General features: G+C 39.3%; 1 protein-coding gene across 1 annotated transcript in view; it reads right to left on the bottom strand.

The window, feature by feature from the left end:
* The window catches only part of LOC135463745 (uncharacterized), a 110,879-nt gene that overhangs the window by 74,795 nt on the left and 23,362 nt on the right, over positions 1–12,722 (bottom strand). The window contains exons 23-32 of the mRNA XM_064741206.1: positions 11,367–11,603; positions 8,048–8,284; positions 6,812–7,033; positions 4,435–4,643; positions 3,616–3,868; positions 3,267–3,422; positions 2,774–2,929; positions 1,959–2,129; positions 1,139–1,222; positions 790–906 (exon numbers count right to left, since the gene is read on the bottom strand). Of these exons, the coding sequence (XP_064597276.1) occupies positions 790–906; positions 1,139–1,222; positions 1,959–2,129; positions 2,774–2,929; positions 3,267–3,422; positions 3,616–3,868; positions 4,435–4,643; positions 6,812–7,033; positions 8,048–8,284; positions 11,367–11,603 (1,842 nt within the window). The remainder of the gene's footprint in view (positions 1–789; positions 907–1,138; positions 1,223–1,958; positions 2,130–2,773; positions 2,930–3,266; positions 3,423–3,615; positions 3,869–4,434; positions 4,644–6,811; positions 7,034–8,047; positions 8,285–11,366; positions 11,604–12,722) is intronic.

A 12,722-nucleotide genomic window follows, 5' to 3' on the forward strand; every position in this document is an offset into this window, starting at 1 on the left:
TTTGGGAGGTATCCTAGTGACCACATAAGCTCATGTCATTGGCTACAGCGGTAGCTGACTAGATCCTTCAAATATTGTCATTTACAGATAATTATTGGACCAAGACACACATTTAGTGTGCGACCTGTAACAGTCTTTATAAATTCAATAAATTTAATAAAATCAAAATTCCCCCCCCCCCATCCCCATCAACCCTGTGCATATATATACTGTCTGCAGTTTGAAATGCGTTTACAACTGTCATGGGATCATTCCAGTGAAGATGGTGGGGGTCTACATGGGTATAGAAGGGTGAAAATGGCACTGACAGGATGTTAACTGGTCTGCATTCGTACCACGGGGAGTTAGGGGACAGCCGCACGTTTTTTCTCAGAACGTGTGTTTCTTAGAACTTGCTCGGTCTCTGCCTGTGTCATACCCAGAGTGGATTGAGTTAAGTTTTGAGATAAGAATCGGTTGCCTTTCGATTTTAGGTCTGCCTTTGACAAACCATTGGGATCAGTTTTGGGGGTCTCCCGGAGTTTACCACGGGGCTGGTGAGTTAGGTTTGTGACAGCCAGTCATGTATTTCTCATGTATTACCCATAAGCCTTTCTTAAATAATTATTTTCCGGAATAAAATATGACATGCGGAACAAATTCCACAAATATAATATTTCTTGAGTTCTTGAGTTGAGTTGTCACTTTTAGCATGAGAGTTATTTAATAACTGCTTATATCTAAAACGGCAAAACGAGGAGTGTCCAAAGTTTCTGCTGTTTTACTACTAATTTTATCCAGTAGATTTACCTGGTTCTGTGCAACTGCAGTAGTAGCCATTCAGAAAACTGGTGCAGTTGTTCCCATAATAACATGGCTGAGAATCACAGTGATTGATCATGTTTTCACACATTTTGCCAGTATAACCTGTAAAGAAGTCATTTGTTTGGTGAGATATCATCAAATGTCACTTCTGATGCATCCTCATTTTAACATAAAAGGTTTTAAATATAATCATGTAGTTCTACATGTTTACAGTTTTTTTCACATATTTACGTGTCATCTTTGATAAAGAAAAATAAGCGAGAATAAATATGGTGTAAATTTTGAACAATTATACTTCTTACTGTGACATAAACCCCATTGTGATGGATTTTACCTTGAGGGCAGTGACAGTATGGGTAGTGATTTTCCACACGGCACTCTCCTCCATTGTGACATTCGAACGTATTGCACAAATCCGCTGCAAACAGTTCAAATACAGCTCAATACATGCTCATTCACAAGCAACTCATGCAGAAGTAAGGAAAAAATATACCAAATACAGTGCTTCACATGAAGTTTGGTACTATGTATGCACTTTTCAGAGCACTTTAAATGATACTTTTGATGCCAACACTTGTGTTTTCTCTATAATTGGGAAATTTAGCAAAAAACCTCTTGACTGGCCCTATATTGTGGCTAAATCAGTCGGAATCAAGCAAAATGTGTCACTTGAAAAATGCCAACCTGCAGCATGATGTATGAAATACAGTGCATTGTATATCATCTTATACATAAATAAACACTACAATCTTACTTTCCCAGTCTCTCTGACCACAAACGATGATGTTAAACACTCTCAAATGTTCTGATAAAATGATAAAGTCAAATACGTGCACAATTTATCGAAACAGATAAATCTTGATGTTCAGTTTCACATTTACATAGAGATAAGAAGGCAACTTCCACGAATATGATACATGAATCAACAAAAAGAAAAAATACCCAATGCAGTATATCCATTTTAATGGATACTTTTTATAATGATTCAAAAAGTAAAATACTAGGAAATAAATTATTCTAGAAAAGATAAAACTATCACAGCTAAAAATAAAGATAAAAACATAAAAATTTACAGATGCAGCCATAGATCTTAGCAAGAAGCTGCCATGATCAGGTAAATTAAGTCTTCAAGAGTAACAAAAATTCCAACTCACTGTCATTGAAGCAGTCTTTGGCCATGACTACGCCTGTTGAGTTAGTGGTGTAACCTTCAAGACAAGCCTTGCAGGTGGTCTGGCCACCCTGATCCTGGTAAAACCCACGAGGGCATTCTGTACAGGGCTGGAGGCCCTGATTGGCAGAGTAAGTGCCCATTGGGCAGGCCGCTACAGCAATGAAGAAAACTAGTTACGTCACTATTAACAACAAACAGCATTAAAGCCTCTCTCTTTCTAAAACGTGCTCCAACATTTAAATCAATATACTGGTACAATGTAATCTGTATTTTGGAACAGGCAATCTTTCTTCTATGATGTGGTTAGAGCAGAGTTTGATGGACACTACTGCATCTTGTCACTTTACTGAAATCTTTCTTAAACAGCTATGTAATAAAAGCTGTCTGCACCTCCATGTCCACAGTAGGGTCTACATAAAAATGGTATAATATGTGAGACAGTGCCATACATGTAAAATTGTCCTCAAGAGAAAACAATAAATAGATATGACATGAAATATGAAAAGGGTATAAATATGATAGAAACTATATAGTCCCTACTGAAAAGACCTCATCCTCAAACTACCTTGAAACACTGATATATGTAATGTTATGTGCATATCTAACTGTTGTATTATTATGAAATCCTACATGTAACACTCAAAGTGGGGGCATAGCGCTGTCTATTCAGTTGGTCAGCATATCCCTGTACATATTATATGAACAAATCTGAGCAGAGCATTCATAACCAATCAGCCATTACAAGCACAAATAATAATCATTCTTCCGAACAGATCAGATATTCTTTCCTCTCACCAATACACTGTGTGATGTTATGTGATCCAGTGGCCAGTGTCTTCTCCCCAACAGGACAATGGGTACATGATGTGCTGTTTGTCCAGAATGTGTTGTGAGGACACTCGGTACATGGGGGGAGACCAGATGCTGAATACCAACCCACAGGACAAAGAGCTAAAACACAAGACAAACTCAAGGGTTGGTACAGTGCCATGCAAATTATTATAACTTACTTTCACTTATGTAAATCTAATGAAATAAATTTTACACTTTAATTATTTCAATATTATGTGCAAACTAAGAAGACAACATTTAAATGTACATGTAGCATAAAGTGAGTTTTTATGTTCAACAATTATCTCAACAAACCAGCTGACAATTTCTTATTAACAGTAGAAGTGCCATGTGGTACCAGGTACCACATGATATATGTGGAAATGGTGAAATAATCTTTGTTCTTTTTACTTTTACATGTCAAACATTGAGATCAGAGATACGTCAGGTCTCCTACCTGTACAGTGGGTAAGACTACTCCTTCCCTCCATGTAAGTGAAGAATCCATCAGCACACCTTACACAGTTCCTCTCTCCCTCATTTTCCTGGTATGTGCCAATCCCACAAGCCTCACACCCAGCAGTACTGATCATGCTTCCTGCTGGACAGTTCACTGATGGACACAGAAATGAAATTCAATCAACTGTAAAGTATTGATCTTGTTCTCTTGTTCTGCAAACTGTAGCTGGCAGTGGAGGCAAATGATAACAGCATCCTTATATCACAGTTTTATATTAAATCTATGTAAATAGTTTTCTGTGCCTAATCTTAAGCACTGACCTATCCAAAAAATTATTCAAACTTACAGCACCACCAGATTTCAGCATCCTCTCTCAGTTTTTGGTGTGAGGGGCAGGTGTAGTCATTACTTAATCGCCCCAGAGGCTGGCCAGTAAGAGCTGAACAGTTCTGAGATACTGCCTCTACCATGTGCAGGTAATCCAAGTCTGGGTTGATACCCTTCGTAGACAATAAGTCAGTCAATGTATCGGAGCAAAACTTAATACGCTCACTGCTTTCATTAATGGGTGAGTACTGTACAGTAAGATGGACTAAAACCTGCAAACACAAAAGGAGCAAAGGTTCACATTAACACAGAATACACTAGTAAACAGATTCTTATAAAATGTCTGAAAAATTATACCAGGAGCATACTGACAAAATGAACAAATGTGAGGCATGACTCATCAACCATAATTCCCTGAGATGACCTGTATGTAGGTTTGATTAAGAAAAGTAAGCAGAACATCTTTCATTATTATTATCCTAATTCTCATAATTTTGGGGGCATCCGGTCTGCTCTTTTTAGCCAATATACATGTAACTGTAACAAGAAAACACAACAAGAGAACACACTCTCCTTTCTCACATGGACAGTCCATCAATAATGAACAACATGTCCATATCTTAACTTCTCCAAACAACTCACAGAGAAAAGTAATTGTTGCTTTCAACACTACAAATATCTGTCCTAAAAATCAGAAGAATTACAGAATTATTGTCAGCGATGATCATGTTTAATATGTAAATGGGTATATGCTATCTGAATAGAGCTATTAACCTGAATAGCAGACTCCAGTATCACTGTAAGGAACAGCTTTAATTTCATATCATAGTGTACTTGCCTTGCTGCCATTAGCTGTGGCACTGATGGAATTTTGGGCATTCAGTGGAACCCCTATGAGAGATGTGCACTTTTCAGACACAAACTCCTGCAGACGTGTGAACAACTGCACCAGCTTAACCCTGTACTGATCAATGCAGTCATCTGGCATGGGTTGATCTGGCTGGTATTCAAACTGAAACACGTCCTCTAGTTGAGCTCTGTCACTAACTACATGAAAAAACAAATGGTCAAGATTACAATGTGGATAACCCAATTCTTCAAACTTTTTAAAGCAATCACTTCATATTTACAAGGGATATGATTTGGAGAAAACAAATTCATTAATCAACTTTGTGAACAAAAAAAAACAGACATGGCAAAGCAGTTCTCTGTGCATATTTGACATTAAATGTGTCTTTTTTTTTACACCAAAAATGTGTAAATTTTTGGTCCCCAGCGCAGCACGTTAACCTCTTTGATGGGCATTTGGAAGCTGGATGGTTGTAAGGCCCAAAAACAATTCTTTGCCATATGTATTGTGAGTGTTTTGCTTACAACACTTTTGGTATAGCAACAAATACCAATTTTACCATGAATGTGGTGAATGTTACTATGTAATGACATTTCATGATCACCTAGTTACATGTATACAGTTATAAAAGATACTTTAGCTGCTTCACCATAATAATATACTCTATGAAATAAACATGAAACATGTTTGAGCTTTATAATAGCTTATTCAAATATGTGTATGTATTTACATAATACATACTTACAATTATAGCTAATAATAACTGCACTGTACAGCACGCTCACTGTAGGGCAAGTGCACTGTACAGCAAGCCCACTGTAAGGCAAGAACACTGTAAAGCAGGCTCACTGTAGGGCAAGTGCACTGTAAAGCAAGCTCACTGTAGGACAAGTGCACTGTAAAGCAAGCTCACTGTAGGGCAAGTGCACTGTAAAGCAAGCTCACTGTAGGGCATGTGCACTGTAAAGCAGGCTCAGTGTAGGGCAAGTGCCCTGTAAAGCAGGCTCACTGTAGGGTATGTGCACTGTAAAGCAGGCTCAGTGTAGGGCAAGTGCCCTGTAAAGCAGGCTCACTGTAGGGCATGTGCACTGTAAAGCAGGCTCACTGTAGGGCAAGTGCACTGTAAAGCAAGCTCACTGTGGGGCATGTGCACTGTAAAGCAAGCTCATTGTAGGGCAAGTGCACTGTAAAGAAGGCTCACTGTGGGGCATGTGCACTGTAAAGCAGGCTCACTGTAGGGCAAGTGCACTGTAAAGCAAGCTCATTGTAGGGCAAGTGCACTGTAAAGCAAGCTCACTGTAGGGCAAGTGCACTGTAAAGCAAGCTCACTGTAGAGCAAGTGCACTGTAAAGCAAGCTCACTGTACGGCAAGTGCACTGTAAAGCAAGCTCACTGTAGGGCAAGTGCACTGTATAGCAAGCTCGCCGTAGAGCAAGCGTACTGCAGATAATACATACAGATGCAACTCTGATGGCACCTATCACTTGTGCACTTTTAATGCATCCCTACAGTTTTGAGTACAAAGCAACAAGAGATTAAATCAAGCTCATTTAAAAAGTATAGTTCAAAATTTATCCCTGGACATGATAGCAACGGTAAATGATATTTGACTCTTAAAGCCATACCATTAATTATTTCAATGGATGGCCAATTCTTTGGAGAGTGCACTTAAGGTTTAATGCCATACTTAACAATTCTAATCCTTAACAATACAGATTTTATCATGTATGAGATTCTTTCATGGAAGATTATGAAGATCCCCTTCTTAATTTAGGGGTAAAGATAACAGATATTAATGGACTTTATCCCTCGTGGCTGAATAGCTCTAGACCTATAATCTGAAAATACAGTAGCTGTAAGAATTACATCAATCAATACACCTGATATTAAGCAAATATGACTATGTTTAACACATTACCATAATGCTTTTAGTTTTTAGACATTCTAATTATCTTAATATTCTCAAATATCCCCGGGGCCTCCGTGGCTCAGTCGGTTAGCACGCTAGCGCAGCGTAATGACCCAGGAGCCTCTCACCAATGCGGTCGCTGTGAGTTCAAGTCCAGCTCATGCTGGCTTTCTCTCCGGCCGTAAGTGGGAAGGTCTGTCAGCAACCTGTGGATCGTCGTGGGTTTCCCCCCGGGCTGTGCCCGGTTTCCACCCACCATAATGCTGGCCGCCGTCATATAAGGGAAATATTCTTGAGTACGGCGTAAAACACCAATCAAAAAAAAAAAAAATCAAATATCCCCACCCCCTGAATCTTCTGCAAACACCGTCAATAAACGCAAACATTTTGTCAACAGTTCTTCACACAATTACATTTGGTCCTACGGAGGTCAGCAGCATGAACATAAATACTTACTTGAGACACAATTGGGTGTTTCAGAGTTGGTCCACTGTGGTTGACCAGTGCCATCTGTACAATTTGTCTTAAAGCTTCCTTCAAGGTCATCCTGGTAGAAGGTGAAGCCTGGCTTACATGTCAGAGAACAAGAGAGGCTTGTTGGGCTGACTGATGACAGAGGCTTACACTGCCTATCACCATTGACAGGAATGGCAATCTGCTGCTCTGCACATACAGTGTCTACAAACAAGACAAGTGTTAAGTTTACAGTCTAATGGATTCTCCAATATCTGTGATATTTCATCTAAGCATGTTGGAAATCAAACGACATATCAGAATAGAATTGCACAGCTGGAATGTACTTGTTCCTTTATTTGATTGTTGTTTTATGCCATAGTCCAGAATATTTCACTTATACCACACCATCCAGCATTATGGTGCGAGGAAACCAGGCAAGGCCCAGGGGAAACAAACAATTATCTACAGAGACCTTTCCACATATCAGCTGAGAATATACATGTGTTCATCTTGGAGAAAATCATGGTAAAATTGTTTGTTTATTGTGTGTAATATGTACAGGAGAATATATTGTTAAACTAAATGCTGTGCTCTGTTGAAAGTCTAGTCAACAACCATGGAGGACTTTGTAGAAACAAATATGGCTGCTACAGTGAGACTGGATTCATAAATAACATTTTGAATAAACGTGTACAGGATGAAAAATTTGCCATTGTTCATACAGGTAAAGCACAGACAGGCTGCAATTTGGAATTGTCCAATAAAAAAGGTTGTAACACCAACAAATATTTATATATAAAATCGCGTGAGTTGGAGAAAAACAATAATATAAAGGATAGTACAGCTACATGTATATGTGAGGTATGCATGAATGAATGCTGGCAGTTTGTCATACTTAACAAGTTTTCAGTCATATGACAACAAGGAGTCATTAGTTGTGTGCGCATATACTGTGTCTTCTTGTGGCACAGCAAGTCCATGCCTCCAAAGTGCTGCCATCACTAACGTGACATCCCCAGTCACATTATACTGACACTGGACCAACCAGCCCTGTTTCCTTGCTCAAACCTCTCAATGCAGAGCGCCAAGCAAAGCAAAAAAAAAATACCATTTTTAAAGACTATGACCTGACCTGGGTTTGATCCAGGGTCTCCCCACTTCGAGGAGGATGTTCTAACCATCAGGCCACCAAGGCGGTGTTTAGTCAAGGAATTTTTTCCAAAATGACACACTTACACTTCACATGAACTTGAAAACTACAGGATTTTGCCCTGTTGTATTTATCTGTTGCCCATGCCTGCACTGTCACATATTTGCCAATGTCTGAATGGGTGATTCTGGAAGGTGACAGGGTGACCTCAATATCCACTCCAGAGGTGTTAACGAGATCTTTACTCAAAGGAACGTCAGCAGTCATATGTGGGTAGAGCACCTCCTCCGTGTTTGGGCAGGTTATATCTGGCCGCTGAAAAGCTAGTAAGATAGCAAAAGATGAAACTCAGGAAATTTACAAAAGTAAGGTACATTACCAAGCAAATCATTCACAAAATTTATACAGTTTTATACATTTTATCATTTGTTTTTCAGATGTACAGTCCAAGCAAATTGATAAGACAAACGGCATGGTCAATGAAAAATGTATTACATACACAAATCATCTGTAGACAGTACTGCCCAATTCTATATACACAAAATAACTAGTGTTATTTACTTGTGTTATTGTGTCAATACCGTGTTTATAATTATAATTACTGGTATATTCAGAAAGAGGAACTACTATAGTTCGTTGACCTTTTCAACCAGTTGAGTAGCGCTTGTGGTCTGGATGCTCTGGGGAAAGTTGACAAAACAGGGTTAGGGGTTGAAGGGAAATCTGAAGTTGAATAGCTCACTGCGGGTGGTTGATGGTTCTCACACATATGACTAGAGACAACATAGAAAGTCAGCATGTCCACTGGCCAGCAATGTGCATGAAAACACTCTCGCCAGTGAAGGGGCAGCATAGGCCTTGAGCAGTCAGTCCGATTCAACATGCAAGGTAAAAATTTAGGTCCCCTTGCTCAGGTGATTTCCCGAGCCACTCTGTCTTTTGTGTAATCATTTGTTCACTAAGGGCAATGACAGGCGCCAAACTGTTTAACAGCCTTTTACACATCTCAATTCATAATATAAGCTCATCTGTCAGAGTTTGTGCAGCAAACAACACACATGCAGGAACAGCAAAAATGTTAGTGAGACACTAAATTTCTAAATTTTTTCAGACGGTCGATCTCAATAACATGGAAGACGATGTAACATGAGGATGATTAGTTGTCTGTTGCACGTAATCCGATCAACCCACCAAAATCGGTCCAACCCAAGCGTTTTTTTTCAGTAAGTTGAACACAAGTGTTAAAAATGAGCCACTGCGTCCGCCTTGTAATCTGATCGACTGATTGCATGTAATCTAATCGATTGCCAAAATCGGTCCAACCCAAGCATTTTTTTTTCAGTAGGTGGAACACCTGTGTTCAATACGAGTGTTAGTCCGCCTTTATATACAGAAATTCCACTCTGCATTGCCTATTTCTTCTTGTACGAAACTCTATTTTCGCCCACTTCAATTGTTTGCATCAAACCATACATACATCTTCACACCATACCGATGGAGGCTTTAATGATCTAACAATATCATTCTTTGTGTGGAAATTTTGGGGAGGAACTGTCAATCTAAAACTGACAGTGTATTTAAAAATAAACAGCCGAGTTGTATTGATCTGCTAATGGCACCTTCGCCCAGCTCTGGGTATAGACTTTGAGTGAGTGAGTACTTGAGGTTTAACGTCAGACTTATACAATTTTTCAGTCAAATGATGACGAAGGAATCCTTAGGGTGCGTGTAATGTGCCTCCTTGTTGCAGGACGGATTTCCAACTCTCTTTTATCCAGTGCTGCTTCACTGAGATGCCTTACCAAAGGTAAGTAAGCCACCCTGCCCGAGCTATTATACTGATATGGGTGAACCAGTTTTTGCACTATCCTCTTAATGCTGTACGCAAAGCGAGGAAGTTACAACTTCCTCTTTTATGGTCTTAGGTGTGACTCGACCCAGGATTGACCCTGATCTACTGCTCCCGAAGCGGACACTCTACCAACTGTGCTATAGTGGACGGTAAGTATAGCCTTTGAAGTTCAAACATTGTTTGTAGGACCTGTCAATCACAGCAGAGACCCCATCCAACCATCTGTTTTGTTTTGGTAATTGTTTTGAACTCTACCCGTGGTAAATTGACAGTGTTGTGAATATCTCTGTAATTACATCTATACAGGCACATGACTTTATGATGGCCTTACTGAAATGGTTTACTGATAAAATCAAAGTCCAAGTTAAAATGCATAGATTCTTCACTAGGCACGTGATAGTATGTAAAATTTTGAGCTTCCATCTGTTAGTCTAGATTTGGCAGAAGATTTCACAATCGTCTTGACTTGACTCAAGGGGTGGGTCCTTCAAAATAAGTTCATCTAATCGGTCAATGTTGAATTCTGTAAGCTGTTAGTTATCTGTGAGACTTACACACACCAGACTGAGTTCCCAAACAATGTGAGTAGGAATAGATTTAGCCTTGCATTAACACAATGTTTACAATTGTTGCAATATGAAGCTAGTAATGGGCATCTATTTTCACACATGAAAACATACTGAGTTTATGATCGCCATTTTATGAAATCGGGTATATCTGTAGATTTTTCTCGTCTACCTATACAGGTTCAATGCAAATTTACTGATGTACAGGCATGTCAATCGGCTGTCACAATAATGCAAGAACGAGGTTTGAACAAGTGTCAGTTTAGGAAACCTAGTCCCGAGTAATTTACGTGTATAACTGACGGTTTCCTAAATGAAATGGCAAGAACCTACAACACTTCTAAAAAAGTAGGATAACAAAACACCAAGTCCGTGAGGCTTGGAAAACTTTCTCCTGTGTTTTACGGGAGATTAACAACAGACATTTGTCAGGTCTTTATCACTGAAACACATTTACATGCTGATTTGTGACATTTATTTATGGGACTTTGAACAGACAACACTGTTCCTCGTATAATGCCTTCATCGATTCAACGACAGCTTGAGCAGCAGTCGTTAGCTCGCCAGTTTGACAAAAATATGCTTTGAGACAGTTTTGGAATTTACAGGTTTTCTAAGAACTGTGGCTTGATACTTTCTTCAGTTTAATTCATAAATAAAAAAAAAGGCGTTGTCAGGGTTTCTTCAAGCCTGTATATCCACCTGACTTCATCTCGCCAAGCATGTGCACCGCACTCCCGCGGCGATGTTTGTCTAGTCATCGGTCGAGGCGAGACAACAATTACCCACCCCACCATTGCGGCACCATTTTAAGTTTCGATCATGCGAAGTAAAAAGTGGCAAATTACACGGTCCTGCACACAACTGTGACTTGACGTCTGCTGGTCCAAAATGTCAACGAATTACAGTAGCAAGTTTTTACCAAATTCATCATTACATTATTTACCAATTAGACACAACTACACCTGTCAGACAAGATCAACTGACCTCTGACATGAACACTGATCTGACAGTCTTCGGTGTTTCCAGTGGCGTCGGATGCGTGGTACGTGACCTCCACGCTGTCGGCCAGTTTGTGCTCAGGTGAGAATCCCTCAGGTTGCACACTGAACACAGACACCAGGCCAGAATTGTCAATGGCATAAGGCTCATCAAACCCTGGTTCTTCAAACTGGTCAATCTCAATATATTTTCGGCAACTGTCAAACTTTGGCTTTTCCATATCTGTGGTGATAAACAAAAAAAACAAGGTCTCAGATGTTTATGCACATGGGAAATACAATAAATGCACATGTAAATATAATGGGTAAAACCTAGAACTACACTGTAGGTTGTGCATAAACAGGAAACATTAGATGGGGCTCTCATATGTGTGGTATTTGGTTTACACAAGCAGTTGTGGATGATGCAATCATATATTTGTATGTCAGGTGTCTGGTATGCACAATGTGTATAAGGCCTAACAGTATGGAAACATTCTAGTCCACCTACTTTGTCAGAATGCATGCATGCTTGCTGCAACCCTACATGTACATATATGTATTACTTTATACAAGATATATATTTTTAGCTCCAACACTTCTGTAAAGTTTCATGAAAATACACTGATAAATTTCGCAGAAGATACTGTGACAAAGATTCAAAATAATCTACAGAAACCTCATGCACATCCATACATGCATATGATTCCCAACAGATGTGCCAAGCTGCCAGATAACTGGTTGAAAAACTGTAGGAGGATTTGCACTGACAAGATAAAAGGACAAAATATCTTCTCATTTCACGATATCTCCTCATTTCACGATATCTCCTCATTTTACATGCTGTTGCAATAATAACTAATACAGCATTATCCCCAACAGCACAGGCACACCTGTATATCATCCCTACCAAGTTTCACAAAAATCTGATAAAAACTGTTGGAGAGAGTGTGCTTACAAGAAATGACTACAGACAGTCCTACAGACGAACTGATGACCGAATGCAGATGGACACTGACAAGCTATACATCAAATTGAAAACAAAGTGTTGTTGAAATCCTACTCCTCTGTTTTCAATCTGATGTCTTTCATAACTGTTCTGTCAGTTTGTGGGTTTACTACAGAAACTGCATGCTTACCCTGGATAATTTCCGTTACCCTGTATGGTACATGTATTTGATTTGGGTAATTTCAGTTACCCAGGGTAAGGTTAAATAAATGCCAAAAAATGATTACTTAAAGTAATTAATAAATGTTAAGCCCAATGGTTTGGAAATTTTTCACCCACAATATAGAAGCCAATATCACACATATACGACCGTAGTCCTATACACAAGGCCCAACATCAGGAAAAAACCATCTA

This window comes from Liolophura sinensis, chromosome 1, assembly GCF_032854445.1.
Source record: "Liolophura sinensis isolate JHLJ2023 chromosome 1, CUHK_Ljap_v2, whole genome shotgun sequence".
In the NCBI taxonomy this organism is placed as follows: domain Eukaryota; kingdom Metazoa; phylum Mollusca; class Polyplacophora; order Chitonida; family Chitonidae; genus Liolophura; species Liolophura sinensis.